This window comes from Trachemys scripta, chromosome 3, assembly GCF_013100865.1.
Source record: "Trachemys scripta elegans isolate TJP31775 chromosome 3, CAS_Tse_1.0, whole genome shotgun sequence".
In the NCBI taxonomy this organism is placed as follows: Eukaryota; Metazoa; Chordata; order Testudines; family Emydidae; genus Trachemys; species Trachemys scripta.
The window spans coordinates 39994201-40014849 of NC_048300.1; the positions used below are offsets into that span (position 1 = coordinate 39994201).

The 20649-nt window shown below is 41.3% G+C and overlaps 1 protein-coding gene across 6 annotated transcripts in view; it reads right to left on the bottom strand.

Annotated features, from left to right (window-relative positions):
- The window catches only part of BICRAL (BRD4 interacting chromatin remodeling complex associated protein like), a 50447-nt gene that overhangs the window by 15296 nt on the left and 14502 nt on the right, over nucleotides 1–20649 (bottom strand). For 4 of the 6 annotated variants that reach the window (XM_034764485.1, XM_034764486.1, XM_034764490.1 and 1 more), the window contains 4 exons: nucleotides 10955–11003; nucleotides 5650–5698; nucleotides 5482–5550; nucleotides 951–2654 (listed from right to left, as the gene is read on the bottom strand). In XM_034764485.1, coding sequence (XP_034620376.1) covers nucleotides 951–2654; nucleotides 5482–5550; nucleotides 5650–5698; nucleotides 10955–10998 — 1866 coding nt within the window. In that variant the 5' untranslated portion in view covers nucleotides 10999–11003. Of the gene's footprint in view, nucleotides 1–950; nucleotides 2655–5481; nucleotides 5551–5649; nucleotides 5699–10954; nucleotides 11004–11504; nucleotides 11879–12123; nucleotides 13840–20649 lie in introns of those variants that run through there. The other 2 variants (XM_034764489.1, XM_034764491.1) reach the window with 2 other exon arrangements.

Below are 20649 nucleotides of genomic sequence, written 5' to 3' on the forward strand. Positions count from 1 at the left end.
CACTGTTGATCAAGTGACACTAGTCACTTACTGCCCCAACAACACAAATCAATCCAGCCTATTTCCCCCATCCCAAAACACATATGCAGTTTCTGATTCAGAGTTACACAGAATATCACTATTTTAATTTTACTGATCACTTACTAAAGAAGGCATATTTATAAGGCTTCTCTTTCACAACTTATTATATGAGAATTTTTTCTCTCCAAAGAGCTCCATAAAATTAAGCTCTTTGTAACTCTTTCAATGGTTTACAGAAGAGTGTGTCTCTGCCCCAAACTTCAAAACTGAAAATCCAAATTGATTGAGACATTTAAAGCCATACTGAACAGAGTACTAAATAAAATATGCTGCAGGGAATAATCCGGTGCTGGCAGAGAAATGGCCTAGAGCACCATATACCCTTTTCCATCTCCAATTTCTGTGGGCCAAATACTGAGAGGACCTTCGCATGCGTAACTCTCACTGAAGTCAAAATGATCTTCAGGTATTAGCACATGCCAGAGTTTTGCCCTATGACTCTAACAGTGTGATTTTCAAAAGTGCTGACTTGGCATAGTTCTGCTCCCATTGAAATCAAAGGTAAAACTTCTATTGATTTTACTGGAAGCAGAAATAGGCCCACGCTGAACACTTTTAAAAATTTCACCACTAATCAACAAAAGCAAGACTGTCTGAATTAATGGGAATGATAGATTCATCCACATTATAGAAACATTCAAAGAGGTTTTTTGATTAAATGGTTGCAGCAGGATTAGATACTTTTTCAGTAGATCAACAATATTTGTTTATAAAACAATTACCGTAAGCATAATAAATTATTTGTGAATATTTTTGGAGAATACAGTATTAAAGGACATTATCTATTAACGTCCTTCCCCACCAAAGAAAAAGGAAATGATTTAGAATGCTTTTGTGCAGTTTTGTTGGTACTTAAAGGGTATTCATACCTGAGCAAAAGTGAACTGTTGCTGTGTTACTCCTACTGATGTGCGACTGAAAGTGCTGATAGATTTAGAAGAGGAAACTGGAAGACAATGTGATACACTCACTGAAACTTGTGTTCTATTCTGCTGTGTAAGTTGATCTCCAGTAAAATTTCCTCCTGATGCAACAGACTGAACTGGTGGCCCCAGGCTGGGATGTACTGTGCCAGAAGAACTTACAACAGTAAACCGATTAGATGCTGACATATTTGAGACTGTAGACTGTCCAGGTGACATTGTAGTAAAACCTGATCTACCTTGAGAAACACTACTTTGACTGGGTGATAAATGCAACACTGTTGGTGATGCCTGTTGTAATGGCACCTGTCCACCAACAATTTGAGAAGTTCCATGATTTACTATAACTTGACTTCCAGGAGCTGTGAATGTCTGACCAGAAACTAACTGAACAGCTGTATTCTGATTATTCAGCATCTGTCCTGAATATGAATGGTTGGCCCTGAGCATGCTTGTAGAGTTCCTGTTCAGCATAACATGCTCAGCAGATACTTGGCTAGAAACCAACTGGGAAGGTTGAGTCTGAAGAAGTTGTCCATTTATGGTCTGGACATGATGAACCGAATTAGAATTGACAGAGAGACTTGTAGGTATGAGAAACTGATTTTGAGATACATGAGGCTGTCCCATAGGAGAATGGATAACAATACTACCGCCAGCATTACTAACTGTTTGAGGAGTAACTGATTTTCTTGTGTTTTGTTGATTAACAATATTAACAGACATATGAGGACCAACTACTGAATTTTGAGGTGAACTTGCTGAAGCAAAAGGAATCCCTTGTTGTACGTGATGCTGCTGTATTCCCAAGTTATTCACATTGTAAGCTGTTTGCTGACCCATCTGAATAGGCTTTGGTTGGATATTAATTGGAACTTTATTAGAATTTGGTGCTAGACCCCTCTGAATAATGATATTATGCACAGGTAAAGATGTCTGAAAATTTGTGCTGTTAAATGGGACAGTTACAGGTTGTGCTACTGGACTTGAATTTGAGTTACCAAACAGTGAGTTACCATTAGGAGTTTGTCTATGAACCAAGAGTCCGCTACTCATGTTTGCAGGTGCTTGCTGTCCACTGCCTTTCAATATAATCTGAGATCCATCAAGGTTGTTAATAGTCATCATGGAAGGTTGATTACTAAATGAACCAATTAGCTGTATCTGTCCCGAACCACTAATCTGACTACTATTAGACAAATGCTGGCTGGGAACACTAATTCCCACATGTTGCATAAAGCCATGTTGCACACCAACTGTATTGCTTGCAAAAGATGCTCCAACTGGTTGCTGTACCACTTGAGTAACTCCTATAGGTTGCAGCGTCTGACCTGAGTAATTAGACACATTAGAAGCCTGAGTAAAGGATGCTGATGAAGAAGGATGAAGCTGAGCTTGTGCAAACTGTTGGCTAGAACCTATACTGGCATCCAGATATGCCTCTTCTGCCAAAGTCTGTTCAGTAATATTGGCCTCCTGTAAGGACTTCTGAAGAATATCAAAAGGCTGATCCTCACTGAGATCAGGTAAGGGAGAAGATTCAAGTTCATCTTCAAGAAACTGAAGGCTACTTGACAGTTGTAGTCCATCACTAGGCCCCTCTCCAAGCTGATTGCTTACACCTTTGATGGAGGATTTAGGATCAGTGTTCTAAAATGAAAAACAATAAATGAATTAAATTGCATTTTTAAAATAATGTAAGATACAAACTGTTTCCAATTACATTTTTCCCTGCAAAGAACAAAGCCCCTCTGTAACACCACATCCTTGTAGCTACATATGCAGGGTGAAGTTCAACCCATGCATAGGGCCAGCACAAAGCCCTTGTACCACTTATGCCCTCAAAACAGACGGCTGGGGCAGCACTGCTAAGGTGCAAAATTCAAATCTCAACCCACCCAAAGCCAAATTCCAAAGTCTTCCAAAACCCAATTCTTTTTTGGCCCATGATAAATGCAAGGTCTGGGGGTGAAATTCAGAGCCAGTTTCAGATTCTGAACTCTACCTCACCCTTCAAGGGTAGGGACTTTTTGGCTTTGGATGTTTCACATAAACATTGTGAAAACTGCTGCATGACACGGTTGTCATATTGGAAAACTCTCAGACCTCTATCTTCAATGTTTGCTTTCGTCCCACTTTCATTGATTGCCACACTACCCCATGAGTATAATTTATTTATTCAATTCACGTTTGTGTCTGCCTTTTACTGAATCTAGCTTATTTTATGAAAGCATCTCTATCACTTTGGAATATTGAGGGGTAGTTTTTGCTATTTTATTAAAGGTTTTCAAAAAAGTAACAGAAACCTTGCAATTTTACCTGTAAAACTATAATATACAATACATGCATGAAAACACAAGGATTAAATCTAGCACAAATACTTTATCAGCACTTCAGAAACACCTAAAATTTAGGGGCCAGATTCTCTGCAGGTACTGCAGAAGGGGGGCTAACTGAAACCTGATTACATCTCCCAGATTCTCTGTCCACATGAGAACAGCCTGGTGTCTGCTCTAACATGTGCCAGCTGACTATGCTACCCAAGGGACCATCCACCATCTGGGAATTGTGCTCTGGCCACTCCCTGTCCATGTGCGGGGAGTCAGGTCATTGTGGAGCACTCCACCCTAGGAAAAGGCAGTGGTGGCAGCTGAGAATATAGGAGAGGCTGAAAATAGAGCTCAGTGACATGGGTTAGCATTAGAAAAAATGGGTATAAAATGGCTTTGAACAAATTCAGGCTAGAGATCAGAAGACTGTTTCTAACCATCAGAGGAGTGAGGTTCAGGAACAGCCTCCCAATAGGAGCTGTGGGGACAAACAACTTAATTAGTTTTAAGAGAAAACTGTACCAATTTATGCGTGGGATGTATGACATGATTGTGATGGTGGGGGGCTAGGCTCAGCAATCCTGAGAATGCCTTCTGGTTCATGTCAGGTATTCTTAAAAGCTCATGCATCAGCTGTCACCTGTAGGGGTCATCAAGTGATTTTTTCTCGAATGTATTCTGGTGTTGGTTTGGATTTTTGTGGGTTTTTTGTTTTGCTTTTTTGTCTCCTTTGAAGCATCACAGATGGCCATGGCTGGAGATGGGACCCTGGATTGGACTCTGGGTGGTACTGAGAATTCTCTCTCTCAGGTGGCTGGCTGGCTTGTTCTTGCTCACATACTCGGGGGCTGGTTGCCCTATGTGGGGTCAGGAAGGTATTTTTCCACAGGTCATACTGACATTGACCTTGGGGATTCTTCACCATCCTCTGTGGTACGGGTGCATAGTCAGGTCCATGTGGGTGTATTTCACTTAATATCCTGCCACTGAAGGGTTCTTTGGTACTGGTGCACCTCAGTCCCTCCTACTCTCTGCTGGTGGTTTATAATAGTTTAGTTTCCTGTGGGCTGTAACACCTTGGTCTAATTTCAGCTGTTGGGCTTAATGTGCATGTGTTGGTGGCCTGTGATACACAGGTCCGACTAGATTGATCTGGTGGTCACTCCTGGCCTTAAATCGTATTACTCTAAATGGGAGTACGGAAAGAATGCAGGATACTGCCTCACAAACCTACAGCCAAAAGCCCTCTGTCCCAGCTCCCACTACCCTCACAAACATGTCAGGCTGTAGCAGGCTCTCTGCCTCTCCCAAAGCCCCTAAAGGATCACTCCTCCCCCCCCAAATAATCCCATTGCCCTCAGCAACACCCACCTTCCCCAGCGTCTCCTGCCTCCCTTTAATACCCTGTTTCCTATGGGCACCCCCAAAGTCTCCAGTTTCTGAGACATGCGGGAAATAGGATCCTGCCTCCCCCACTCCTGCTAATCAGCAGGACCCAAGGGAGCAACTAATGACTGTCCCAGGAAAGAAATGTCACATGTTGCCCACTTCTCCCATGAGCACCTTCCTGCTTTCTCTCTGACATGTGAGGAAGAGATCCTAGTCGAAATCCACAAAGCCACGACTTTACTCCCCTTCATGTGCCTCCTTAAAACTCACCTCTACCATGATGTATACAGGGAACTGCTGTCTAATAATGGCTACAAAGGTGGCAAATTGTGATCATTGTTCCTGGCTAGCTGAAAATTGTGCACACCCTAAAACCATTTTCCCCACTTTCATCCAACCACCGTGTTTGTCTTTTCCTCCTGTCCACCTTTGTCTTTCATACTATAAGCTGTTTGGAGTAGGGAATAATGTCATTTGCTACATGTTTGTACTGCAATATAAATGTTAATAAATAAAATAAATAAATAATGAAGGGAGTGGATGAGGGCAGTCAATTTGCCTCTATAAAAACTGCGACTACAAAGAAGTTACAGGTGCTTTAAACATGCATTCACAGTTTTCAGTGTCTAGATGTGCCTATTTTATGTCAGCTATTAACACTATTAACATCTACTTCATTTAGTTGTACACAGGACAAACCAACCATGATGAAAGCGTGTAATCACAATAAATACACATTTTCTCTTCTAAATACTTACATTGGAGTTGGCGAAAATTGAATTAGAATTGGCTGCAGAGTACCCTGCATTAGTCAAGTCTTCATTGCTCTGTTAAGGCACAAATGTAGTAAAGTAACATTAAACTAATAGTAAAGCAGTCACTAAAGTTCATGTAATTTTAGAATAGTATAGTAGAATACTACTTACAGATTTACTACTAGGTCCATGTAGAAAATAATTCAGTGCCTGTGGATCTCTTTAAAAAGAAACAAAAAAAGTTATCACTTTTAAGTACTTACATTTGTTAAAAAAGCATAATTAAGACAAAAAACAATAAAAACCTTGAGCCAGGTGCTCCGTTCATGTAAATCAGTGTGGCTCCACTCACTTCAATAGAGCTATGCCAATTTACATCAGCTGAGGATCTACCTTTCTTGTTTTCAGCAAACCATGTTAATATGTAAATTTATATTCTTCACCTTTTTTTTTTTTTTAAGGGGCTTCCTCAAAGACAGGAATTCTCATCATTACATTTCAGAATTTCAGGTGTTTACTAATATTCATTACTAAAAAAAAAAAAAAAAATCTAAATATCACTTTGCATGTTTACTTCCATTCTATAGGCCACTACCTATTACACCATGTGTTAAAATAAATACCCAATATTCTATAACACAACAGACTTCGCATTAAATGGACAAACAATGGTATTAGATCAAGAAATGTAAGCACTAAAATAGGAATAATCTCCTCTAATGAGCTCTATTGCCTGCAAATTGGTTAGTGTCCTGATAAAGAGCTACCATATTTAATAAATAAATAAAAACTAAATATTGAAGATGTTTTCTTGCCAATCTATTCATAAAAAAGAAAATTTTCTCAAGAACAACAACATTATCTTCTCGGGGAGGGGGAAAGTTATATCTTTTCCAAATGAAATCAACTGTATAACTGACTAAATGCATTTTTCTTTGATAACTTGATAAGAAAGGACATCCTGGGTCAAATCGAAGGTCCATCTAACGCAATATCCTGTCTTCCGACAGTGGCAAATGCCAGGTGCTCCAGAAGGAATTAACAGAACAGGTAATCATCAAGTGATGCATCCCCTGTCCCCCATTCTCAGCTTCTGGCAAACAGAGGCTAGGGACACCATCCCTGCCCATAATAACCATTGATGGACCTATCCTCCATGAATTTATCTAGCTCTTTTTTGAACCCTGTTATAGTCTTGACCTTCACAACATCCTCTGGCAAGGAGTTCCACAGGTTGACTGTGTGTTGTGTGAAAAAATAATTCCTTTTGTTTGTTTTAAACCTGCTGCCTGTTAATTTCATTTGGTGAACCCTAGTTCATGTTTTATGAGGAATAAATAACACTCCTTATTTACTTTCTCTACACCAGTCATGATTTTATAGACATCTATCATATCCCCCCTTACTCATCTCTTTTCCAGGATGAAAAGTCCCAGGTTTATTAATCTCTCCTGATATGGAAGCCATTCCATACCCCTAATCATTTTTGTTGCCCTTTTCTGAACCTTTTCCAATTCCAATATATCTTTTTTGAGATGGGGTGCCACATCTGCATGCATTTAAGATGTGGGCATACCATGGATTTATTTAGAGGCAATATGATATTTTCTGTCTTATTATCTATCCCTTTCTTAATAATTCCCAATATTCTGTTGGCTTTTTTTGACTGCCGCTGCACATTGAGTCGATGATTTCAGACAATTATCCACAATGACTCCAAGATCTCTTTCTTGAGTGATAACAGCTAATTTAGACCCCATCATTTTATATGTATAGTTGGGATTATGTTTTCCAATGTGCATTACTTTGCATTTGTCAACATTGAATTCCATTTGCCATTTTGTTGCCCAGTCACCCTGTTTTGTGAGATCCTTTTGTAGCTCTTCGCAGTCTGCTTGGGACTTAACTATCTCGAGCAGTTTTGTATCATCTGCAAATTTTGCTACCTCACTTGTTTACCCCTTTTTCCAGATCATTTATGAATATGTAGAATAGGACTGGTCCCATTACAGACCCCTGGGGGACACCACTATTTACCTCTCTCCATTCTGAAAACTGACCAATTATTCCTACCCTTTGTTTCCTATCTTTTAACCAGTTACCCTCCCATGACAGCTTACTTTGCTTCAGAGCCTTCAAGATACTCTTTTATTGAACAAAATATTGATACACAATTTAAAAAAGAAGTGCAGCTAGATTAATTAAGTATTTGCAGTTCAAATGTATTAAAAAATACACAATCATGCAATGCAAATCTGGTGGTAAAAATTCTCAATGTATGCATACAAATATGTGACTAAGTTACACAGATTACTTTGCAGTTATTGCTAAATATAGCAATTATACAATTATTTTCTTGACACACCCATTAATGTACACATTCAATTCAAAAAGTTACATGAACTCTTTGATTTAACAGAAATAATCTTTATTTGTAAATAGTACTAATAAAACATTTTGAAAAACATTTTTATGGATCTCCCCAATAAACACCAGGGTCAATCTGAAAATTTTCCTCTTCTTTCTTTATCATCCTAAAAGAAAAACAGAAAACAAAATAAAGACAGCTCAAGTTTCCGTATAAGTTTCTAGCATAAGCTCACAAACACCAAGAAAATCATGCTGCAACTATACAAATGCCCTAAACCCTTTTGGTTCAGCCAGTTGTACTCTGTGCCTCTAGAATAGTGCTTTAGTTTAGTATGAGAACATTTTCATGGAATTGGATATCTGATTCATTCCTACTCAGCTAATTGTCATATCTATTTAAATCAAGCCTAATTAGCTAGAATAAATAACTACAGTTGGCATTTAATTAAACTAGATTGAAAATAGGGGGAAAAAACTGAATATTTTTCAAAATCTTCATAAAGTACATTCCAGTTCAAACTCCGTTGCAATAATAAGACTAAATAGTGATTTTTAACTGCAAAGTACAGAGCTAATCTTAGAATGGACCTAATTTGTTTCCTGCCACTTGTTCTGCTAATAAGATGGTAAGCTTTTGCTTACTAGCTAGTTACACTAATGAAATGCCTTTTATATTTATTTTAATTTAAATGGTTTTTTTTTTTTTTTTTAAAGGAGAGAGCTGGAAACCTAATTCCTGTTAATTAATTAATTATTTAATTAATATTAATGAATACAGTATAGTATGGGGCTCTGTAATCTAGCTGAAAAAGGTGTATAATGAGTTCCAATGACTGGAAGTGGAAAATGGGGAATTCAGGCAAGAAATAAGATTTACATTATTAACAGTGAGGGTAACTAACTATTGGAACAAACACTGCTAGGGACTTGGTGGATTTTCCCATCACCTGAAGTCTTTAAATTAAGACTAGATACATTTCTAAAAGCTATGTTGTAGCTCAAACAGATATTATACTATACACATTTTAAACATACTGCATGATATACATGACACTCAGTTAACATCTAGGCATCTAAGATCAGATTCTACTCACACACATTACAACCTTCACACACTATATTTTTAAAAGAAATCTCATTTTCAGTACAGATTACAGAAAATTAAAAAGATAAATGGGAAAGGCTTCACTGTCTCATTCATACATGGACGCGTTGGGTTTATGGGGTTTTGCTGATACATAACCAAGACCTTTACTATCAATACTGCTTACCAGCTTTTATGATCATGACAAAATTAAATGTTGATGTTTTATCATCATCCTAGCTAACCATCCTATCTTATAACTTTTATTATTTCTAAAAATAAATCCATAAAAATTAGAAAACACTTACCAAACTGAAAGATTTAATGAAGACAAACTTCAGTTTTTCTGTCCTGCCAGATGCTCTGAATGATAGCTGATGCAAGCAGTAAAAAGGGACACTACAACAAATAATGCATTACACCCAACACCCTCCTATTTGTAGGATCTCATCTTCTGAACATTCTGTGGACTTGGACTGGAATTCTTGTAACTTGGCTTATTATTGAGCGCTTTCATTTTTGTTTCCATTTGGACAATTCTTAAGCTGATGCTCCAGGCAGGATGTAAATCTGTTCCCTTTGGTGGCTGAAGTCAGCAGTCTCATATTATAACACTGTACATGACGACTGTTAGGCAACACTACCAACAATTTGTTATTTGGTAGGCTATTCACATACTAATCTGATCTAATTATAGTGATTATTGGGCCTGATACTTCATTCTTTTTGCATTCAAGGCTCTCACTGGTTTCAGTGGAAGTTTTGGGTGCATAAGCAATGCAAGATAAAGCTCACTGTTCGCTATACTTGACATATATGGATAGATTTGTCTTCTTGACTTCATCTACTCCTAGAATCATGCAGGAAAACTTTCCTATTGCAGTGACTGGCATAACATTTGAAAAAAAATTCAGAGTCTGAAAAAAGTAATAGATACTGGATATTCAATATGTTCTACACATTTTGGACATACACCTCTACCCCAATATAACGCAGCCCCATATAACACAAATTCTGATATAACGCGGTAAAACAGTGCTCCGGGGGGGGCGGAGCTGCACACTCCGGCGGATCAAAGCAAGTTTGATATAACGCGGTTTCACCTATAACACGGTAAGATTTTTTGGCTCCGAGGACAGAGTTATATCAAGGTAGAGGTGTATTACGATAAATGTCTGCTCTTGAAGAACTATATCGATATTTTGGCCAATCAAGGGAAAAGGATTTCACCATGCCTACAGTAAATATACCTCAATTCCACATAAAGCTTTTCTTGGTTGCAACTGTACCTAAATATTGATTTTTTAATCCTATATAGAATACACATCAATTTGCATGTAAAAGTGGTACAGAATGGAATAGAAATAATGCAAAGTAAGAAAACTATGGTTTTGGTTGGTTGGTTTGGGGAGGGTTTTTTTTGTTTGTTTGTTTGTTTACACAAATAGGGATTTAAAATAAAAATGCCTTTGAATGGACAAAAGTTGATAACCTTTAAAATTCCTGATTGTTTGTCATTCTTTATAATACCGGTAGCAATTCAACTCTTATAAAATTGGTACACAAATGCATTTTATCTTCTGTAAAAATAATTTAGGTAGCTTGTATTTTGAAACAGTCTATATATTTTAATTATATTTTCATTTAGGAGGTAATGTTTGTGAAGGTGCTATATGACAGCCCTGAAGGCTAAAGTCCTTTATCTAGCCAAAAAAGAGGTATTTCCTTTGCATCAATAGTGTGGGACAGGTTTCCCTGTTTGCTAATGTGCCTCAGCACTGACCTGACAGGACCATCATTGGGCAAGCGGGGAAGTCAGTGTCATGCCAAAAACCAGTGGACTACCAATTAGCATAAACTCTGATTTTGACTATCTGTTCATTTCACTTACAGGCCTCCAAACTATCACATGACACCAACTTTCAGAGACTACTGAAAATTAATCATCTTTTATATGGATTAATTTTGTACAATGATTTTTGCATAGATTTTTCTTTTAAGAATTTCTTAAGGGGAACTTACCCAATAAGATCAAGGAGACAGGACTCATCGTCGTCATCATCCATGACAACTAAAGCAAAAAAGGAAATGACTGGTATTTCATCAAAATCAGAGAAAAAATTTCCTTCAACAATAAAACAATTTCAAAGCACATCAGTTTTTTTCAATAAACAATTTGTGGGAATTGTGTGATATTTACTCTCGGCCACATTCTTAGATGTACAACTGCCACTAAGGTTAATACGAGTCCTGAAGCTAATGTGAGTTCTTCACTCTTATCTGAGTGCAGAATTTAGCCCCATGTATCTATCTGTGTAAACATAATGTAGTAATTTAATCCTGTCATTCTGTGGTTATTTTAAAAATGAAGGAAGACAATGGCCTGACCAAACTGACCAATTGGACCACTTTGTAGATGAAAAAATGTTAATTATAGACTCATGTTTCTCTCACAGTAAAATACGTTTCTGGGAATTTTTGTTTTCATTAACAGCTCACCCATTAGGGAACAAATGAGCGTTGCAAAACCTGGAACATTGGGGACTACTAAGCATGATGTTTTGTTACTCACAATACAAAGGTGAAGTAATCTGAGGGGAGTAGGAACCACAGCCCAGTGGCCTGGAAAGAACACTATATGCCCAACCCAAGTCATAAGGCACTGAGCAGCTGGCTGAGAAGGATGCTGTTTTCTCAGAACCCTTTAACACACATTTGTGTCAGTGGCTGGCCCTTAAAGATATGCCCATTCTTAGTTTCTTCTAAGTGACACTCATAAGCATACTTCAGTAAGCTCTTGGTAATAGAAGTAGTAACTGAAAATCCTAAAAAAATATCTGCTACACCCATCACTTGCATTAACTGGATTGTATTTAATCACTTGTGCATTAGTTCTCACACTTCTTATCAAACTGTCTGTACTGGGCTATCTTGATTATCACTTCAAAAGTTTTTTTCTCTTACTTAATTGGCCTCTCAGAGTTGGTAAGACAACTCCCACCTGTTCATGCTCTCTGTATGTGTGTATATATATCTCCTCAATATATATTCCACTCTATATGCATCCGAAGAAGTGGGCTGTAGCACACGAAAGCTTATGCTCTAATAAATTTGTTAGTCTCTAAGGTGCCACAAGTACTCGTGTTCTTTTTGCGGATACAGACTAACACGGCTGCTACTCTGAAACCTACCATTAGTTACACCCTATCTCTACTTCCAAACCATCATGGCCATCTTCTCCCCTACTCTCAATGCTTGTTCAGTTTTGTATGGATGTTTTTCTGCATTTATAATGTTGATCGCTTTCTCCTCTGCTTGCTCTGCTCTTTAGGCTTCTGAGATTGTAGGATTCTGGTTCTCCTACCACAATAACCATCATCATCTCATTTGACTGCTCCATCTCCTTTGCCCTTTTCCACTCCATTGATACCCATTTAGGTTCTATCCTTACATTGCCTCTCTCGCCCTCCTTTACTTTCTCTTTAGGTGACCTCATCTGCTCTCACTATTTAAGATACAAACTCTATGCTGGCATTTCCCAAATCTATCTCCATACCCTGACCTCCCATCAACTATCCACTCTCACGTCTCCAAATGCCTTTATATCATCTCCTCAGGAGTGTCTTGCAACCACCTCAAATTTAACATGTCCAAAATGAAATTTGTTAGTAATCTCTCTCAATTTCCTCTGTTCTCTATTTTGCTGACAACTCCACTATCTCCCCTATCACCTGGACTCACAAACAAGGTGTTATCCAAAATGGGTTGGGGGGGGGGGGATATGCAGGGTGCATGCAGCCCTTCTATAGTGCAGAGCCCCACTCAGTAAGAATTCCCTCTGCATTAGTTTGCAGAAGCAGGGGAGGGGTGGCCCACCACTGTGTGGATCCTTCAGTGCTCACTCCTGTTGGGTGCAGGAGGGGACGGAGACAAGTTGAGCCTACAGAGATCTATTTCAACTACTGGACTAAAGTAGCATCCATGGAGTGACTCTGCACCCTAGGAAAGAGAATTCTTTCCCCTATGGACTAGTCCCTCTACTCAATGCCAAATCCAGCTATTCAGTATGGATGCTGGGTTGAGGATTTAAACCACAATGACTTACAACATAAACACTATTTTATTATGGTCACTGCACTCTTAATATGTACTATTAAGAACAAATGTTTAGCCTAGAGCTTTCTTTAACTCTATTCCTAGTAGTGTTTTTAGTATGTTGTTCTTTCCTTTGTTCTAACAGCAGAATTTTGAGTCCACGCATGGAGTATTGCTTCAGTGGTGGGATTTTCTAAGGGCTTGTCTACACATACCCTATTACAGTGGCACATAACGCTTCACTGTAGACACTCACTACAGTGACAGGAGAGGTTCCCCCATTGCTGTAGTTAATCCATGTGCCCTAGAGGCAATAGCTAGATTGATGGAAGAATTCTTCCATCAACCTAGCCCTGTCTATACCGAGGTTTAGTTCGGCATAGTTTCACACTCCTGAGACACATCACCATGCTGATATAAGTTTTCGGTGTAGACCAACCCTCATATGCACAATTCTCATTGAAAATCAATAAAATTTGTGCTGCAATACATTGGTGCTTTTGAAAACCCCACCCCAAAAACATAATGGCAGTATATTTTCTTATGTAAAAAAAGTTCTGTAGCTACTTCACGGGACACTACTGTGCAATCAACTACTGATAAACAACTGAACTTGAGAAGAAGCAAAAATAAAGATGGAAATATTTTACCAAATGGACCATAAAATCTGTTGTGACAAAGTAATAAAGGTTATAGATTTTAAGAAAAAAGAAATAAAAGTCTAAGTAACAATGCAGAAGTTTTGCTCAGCTTCAGTATTTACACGTGCATCAAACCAATTAAAACAAATAAGCTGAATTTGACAGTAAAAGCTCAAACATTTGTCAAAATCTGCAAATTATATTTAAAAAAGAAAAGGTAGGATTGAATGAAAATGCATAATAAATTAAAATTTCAGTGGTAATTCATATTCTTCTTTACAATCTTTAAACTTTATAAAATCTTGACACTAATTTTTTGATTAATTCAAAATGAAAAATATCTACCAATACGTTTTTCTTCATTCTGCAAGTCTCAAGTTCTATTAAAATCTACCCAACATACTGTTAACAATATAAAAGAAAGATACATATACTGTACATTTTAGCAAGCAGCAAAGATCAAGGGCAGCCATGATTAGCAAGGTCCCAAACAAAATCACGCTTACAACATGCCAGAATAATAAATTGTGCTGTGAGCTACAGACTCATTGCCAGTGGAGTACACTTTTAAGAGCCCAAATACAAAGTTCTGCACCTGGAAGCGAACTGAGCCAGCCAGGGAGTTGTCTATGTAAAATCTATCCTCTTAAAACGTAGGATCCTAAGCATGTAACCTGTAAAGGACTAAGACTTTTTAAAATGAAAAAAAAACTCAACCACACATAAAATGGCTTAGAAATATGAGCACAGAGATTACCCCTCAGGCTATTCAAGATATGAGTAGCAGAGGCATATTACGTGGCATACTATAATATTTATGCTCAGACAGTTCCTAACAGTGAAATGGCTTTTGTGCAGAAACAGCCATTAGTCTTCAGTCAGTTACCTCTTCTGTTAGTAAGAAGGCACAGATTGTGTGAATCTAGGCTTTGATCAGAAGAACAGTTGTTAACAGGGCCGGCTCCAGGCACCAACCCACCAAGCATGTGCTTGGGGCGGCACCTGGAGGGGGGCGGCGCGGCGGGATGCTCCGGCCCGAGAGCGGGGCCGCGACTGGGCTCGCCGCGCTCCCCGCGGCACTCCAGCCAGTCGGGGAGAGCGGAGAGCCGCGGCGGGCTCGCCACCCTCCCACCAGTGCTCTGGCCGCTGGGGGCTCTCTGCCCTCCCCCCGGCACTCTGGCCACCGGGGAGATCGGAGAGCCCCGGCCGGGCTCTCCGCCCTGTTCCCAGCGCTCTGGCCGCCGGGGGGAGCGGAGCCGCGGCGGGCTCGGCGCCCTCCACCGGCACTCCGGACGGTCGGGGATTGTGGGCCCACGGCCGGGCTCGGCGCCCTCCCTTGCCACGGGGGGGGGCGGCGAGTGGCTTTTTTGCCTAGGGCGGCAAAAAAGCCAGAGCTGGCCCTGGTTGTTAACATTGTTTTTGCAGTGTATTTCCATGCTCGTTCAGGGGTCTGTTACACCTATTTCTAGGTTTCAGACAGAATTAGGCCCATAATCTCTAAACATCACATAAACAGAAAAAAAGACCATCACAAAATACAAATAACCTGGATGACAATCCACACGTAACAGGTCTTTAGAGATGAAATGAGTCAATGTAAGATACCTGATTTAGGACCAACTTTATTCTTTTTTCCATACTTCTAATGAAATTCCCATTAATGCCAACAGAAATTCTGTGCATGTATGGAAAGGAGAATAGATTCCATTGTTTCCCTCTAACCTATCAGTGATCTGGTTCAATAGACATATGCAAAAAATTACTATCAGCAGTCTTTACACAATCAATGCAACAGTACTTCACACTAGCCAAAAATACACAGATCATATTTCTGGACATCTCGGATCCAAAAATGGTTATATTCTACTGAGGGCATCATCCATATATATTAGAAGGGCCATATGCTCTTGGGACTTGATACAATTCAAATAATAGAAACTGTAGCAACTTCCTACTATTATAGCCTCAAGTGACTGCCACAACTTCCTACTTAATATGATGCCATACTGCATTGCAAGAGGAAAAATGATACCGCACAGAGTCTGCAAAAGATCTGCAAATAGCATATAGAGGATGTGGTCTGTGGAAAAGTGGTTCAAGTTTAGAACTAAGTATGAAACTTAGAGGCTAATTAGATATTTAGGCTAAATTCTAGTCAGTTCACTGGTGTAAAGCTGGAGTAATTCTATTTACCTCAATTAAATATTCCTGATGTACATCAGTGTAACTGATAGCAGAATTTTACTCATAGAGACCTAGATACTATGGTGATTGATGCTCTATAAATACCATAAGGTAACTAAGTTAAAGATACTGAGCCAAATTCAACGTGATGCAAGCACGTGCAAGTCCTTAAGCTTACCTGTTTAAAAAAGGGAACAAATTTAACAGGTAGGGTGGCCAGGTGTCCAATTTTTGACAGAATACCTGGCTGAAAAGGGACCCTGGCAGCTCCGGTAGCACTGCTGACCAGGCCATTAAAAGTCCGATCAGCAGCGTAGCGGGGCTAACCATGGCTCCGCGTGGCTCCCGGAAGCAGTGGCATGTCCCCCCTCCGGCTCCTATGTGTAGGGGCAGCAAGTGGGCTCCACACATTGCCCCCACCCCAAGCCCCGGCTCTGCAGTTCCCATTGGCCGGGAACTGCAGCCAATGGGAGCTGTGCGGGCAGTGCCTATGGACGTGGCAGCGCGCAGAGCCGCTTGGCTGTGCCTCCACCTAGGAGATGGAGGGGGGTCATGCCGCTGCTTCCGGAACTCTGGACCAGGAGCTGCTTGAGGTAAGCACCACCCAAAGACTGCAACCCTGATCCCTTCCCATGTCCCAATCCCATTCCAGCCTTGTTCCCCCTCCCACCCTTCGAACCCCTCAATCCCAGCCCAGAGCACCCTCCTGCACCCCAAACCTCTCATTCCCAGCCGCACCCCAGCCAAAGCCCTCATCCCGCCCCATACCCCAACCCACTGCCCCATCCCTGTTCCCCCTCCCACTCTCTGAACCCCTGAACCCCAGCCCAGAGCACCCTCCTGCACCCCAAACCTCTCATCCCCAGCCGCACCCCAGAGCCCACACCCCCAGCCAGAGCCCTCACCCCCCCATGCCCCAAGCCTCTGCCCTAATCCCCCTCCCACCCTCCGAACCCCTCAATCTCAGCCTGGAGCACCCTTCTGCACTCCAAACCTCTCATCCCCAGACCCACCTCAGACCCCACACCCTCCGCCACAGCCCTCACCACCCCCCAAACCCCAAGCGCCTGCCCCAGCCTGGAGAACCCTCCTACACCCCAAACCCCTCATCCCCAGCTCCACCCCAGCCAAAGCCCTCATCCCACCCCATACCCCAACCCACTGCCCCATCCCTGTTCCCCCTCCCACTCTCTGAACCCCTCAATCCCAGCCCAGAGCACCCTCCTGCACCCCAAACCTCTCATCCCCAGCCGCACCCCAGAGCGCGCACCCCCAGCCAGAGCCCTCACCCCCCCATCCCCCAAGCCCCTGCCCTAATCCCCCTCCCACCCTCCGAACCCCTCAATCTCAGCCTGGAGCACCCTTCTGCACCCCAAACCCCTCATCCCCAGCTCCACCCCAGCCGAAGCCCTCATCCCGCCCCATACCCCAACCCACTGCCCCATCCCTGTTCCCACTCCCACTCTCTGAACCCCTCAATCTTAGCCCAGACCATCCCTCATACACCCCAAACTCCACATCCCCAGCCCCACCCCAGCAAGAGCCCTCACCCCCACAATACCCCAACCCCGTGCCCCAGCCCTGTTCCCTCTCCCGCTCTCCGAACCCCTCAATCTTAGCCCGGCGCACCCTCCTACACCCTAAACCCCTCATCCCCAGCTCCACCCCAGAGTCTGCACCCCCAGCCAGAGCCCTCAGACACCTCCCCAACCTCCTGCCCCAGCCCTGTTTCCCTTCCTGCCCTCCGAACCCCTCAGTCTCAGCCTGGAGCACCCTCCTGTACCCCAAATCACTCATCCCTGGCCCCACAGCAGAGCCCACACCCTCAGGCGGAGCCCTTACCCTCCTGCACCCTAAGGCCCTGCCCCAGCCAGGAGCTCCCTCCTACACCCTGAACCCCTCATTTCTGGCCCTACCCCAGAACCCACACTCCCAGCCCAGAGCCCACACCCTAACCCCAGCCTGAACCCCCCCCCATACTCCAAACCCCTCAGCTCCACCCCGCAGCCCGGAACCCCCTTTTGCATACCAAATCCCGCATCCCTGGCCCCACCCCGCAGCCCGCAGCCTCACTCCCTCCCACACCCCAGCCTCCTGAGCCACCCCGGTGAAAATGAGCAAGCGAGGGTGCAGAGAGTGAGCAACAGAGGGAGGGGAGGAGGAGGTGAGCGGGGGGGGGGCCTCAGAGAAGGGGTGGGGCAAGGGTGTTTGGTTTTGTGCCAGTAGAAAGTTGGCAATCCTATCAACAGATGATGTGTAATATGTAAATTAAATTCCCTTACACATATTTATTTCCATTTACCAATGTGTGCGCATACGGATGTCTAAGTTGGTTTAATTAAAACACAAGGAGCTAGAAAAGGTTGTAGAAAAGTTATAACTTTCAATAGGGTTTATTACTTAAACATACAACCCTTTCTGCTTGCCCTTTTTTTTTTTTTGGCCACACTCCTCCCTTTTAGCCTTTCAACACACACTGACAGAATTTGGCCCATCATCTCCAAGCTTCACATAACCAAAAGAAAAAGAATGACGCCCCAATTAAAAGCAAGCTTCCAACATAGCAGTGATTGGGCTCTGAGTTGTTACCTCCTACAGTCTCCCTGCCAGTGGAGTGTAAGTTCAGGATATAAATGGTAAGAGTATGTGAAAATAAATAAACCTGCGGGCATTTAAGTGAGTCTAAGCTAGAGGTGTTGGGTGAAAACTGGAAGATGTGAATTATATAAACCTCCACCCCTCTAGACTTTGATTCACCTCTGACTTTGTCTCAAAGGCTGCAATTGGCTTCAAAACATGTTTGACAAACACCAATGCATTCTACCACTCTCACTCATTTCTTAAAATGCCAAATATTGAAAAATCTATTAACCTCCCAAACTATTAAAAATATGTACATACTTAGAATCTGCAGAGCGTTTTCCATCAGAAACTAATAATTTTAAATTATATTATATATTGGACATTAAAAAAATTATCAAATAGTTAATTACTATAATTTTATTTAACATTTCTTAAAGATCCAAGCCTTACACTCCCAGGAGACAGTCCAAGGAAAGAGGGGGACAGCAGAAGAAAAAGAGCACAGAAAATCTGACATACTTCACAGTTTCATGAGACAGGTATTTACATTTAAACAGCTTATACTACAAACTAATCAATTTAGATACAGATATCAGAGCATGACAGAAAAACACTGTGGATGTAGTTAATCTCAATAAACACCTACACTAGAAAAGCTGGATGGGCTACCTGTGTTCTGTCATGTTCAACATATTAAATAAATGAAAGCTAAGTAGGGTCTTTACTTTGGTTTTGTTTAGTATTTATCCAGCACTAACAGAAGACGAACTGTATGAACTAATAGATCTGTTCTATCATCTCTCAGCTTGTTCAGCGACTGATCATTCTTCAATAAATTACGTTTCAGATCAAAATATAACATACAAGTTCATAACCTGAAAGCAAGCTTTACTTCTCTCTTTAAAAATATTCATTTATCCACTAAAAGTGGGCTGACCTCTTTATTGAAATAGGAATATATATACGGTATTCTTCTGTGCTTCCAGGTGATTGTCTAACATGCTATACTATGCTCTATGTATCTAGTGAAAACTTTTAAAGCAGAAATTACCCTTTCATGAATGCACACCCAAAGTACCTACTAACATCAATAGAAGTTATAATGCAAGCACTAAATGTAGAATAAATTCCAAGCAATTGACAAGATGCATCATAACCTTTTGGGGAGCCACTGCAATGTAGCATGTCAAATATGTAAGTATTGTTATTACCTCCACACAATTTAATCTGTCAAAAATCAATTTATCATCATCACACCAAATGTGGCCCTGTTCTAAGCAGGTGCAACACAACTAACTCACCAGAGTGGTGTCTGCTTACATTTAACCATCACCATTATCGTCAGTGCCAAACAAAGACACACCATGTAACTTTTGAATGTCTTATGATGCTAGGCAAAATTTGATTTTTTTTTAAATAATTTCAACAGATAATATTGTTTATTTTAAGCACCATTTTCTATTTTTATCTATTTAAATTTTCACAGTTGTGCAAAATTGTGGCTTTTTTTTTTTCAATTTTATCCATTTAAATGCTTACAGTTGCAGGAACTTATGGGAGAGTCAGACAATAATTAATGACAGTAGACAGAGTCAAAAAGTTAAAGCCTTAATACTTAAAACACAAACTGTCAACATGACATGTCAAACTATACAAAGTAAATAGCCTTATATCAAACTCTAATAAGTTCTCCAGCAACATTTTTCTTGCTTTCCCTATCTGTAAATTTCATTATCAATTCAAATATGTTTGTCGGTTTGTGAGTGTACGATGAAATTGATGTTTACTGACATTTATGAATAAAAATCTAATCCTTCCAAGCCTACTTGTTAATAACTACTCTAGGAACCATAGGCGCTGACTCCATAGGTGCTCCAGGGCTGGAGTACCCACAGAAAAAAATAGTGGATGCTCAGCACCCACTGGTGGGCCCCGCCGATCACCTGCTCCTCCTCCCCCCAATGCCCCCTGCCCGCCAACGAGCCCCCTGGGATCAGCTGTTCAACGGCAGGCAGGAGGCACTGGAGGAGGAGTGGGAACAGGAAGAGGTGGAGTGAGGACAGGGTGTGCTCAGGAGAGGGGGCAGAACAGAGCAGGAAGAGGCGGAGTGGGGGCAGAGTGGGGGTGGGGGCTTGAGGGAAGGGTTGGAGTGGGGGTGGGTCCTGGGCCAGAGCAGGGGTCATGCACCCTCTTGGGAAATCAGAAAGTCACATC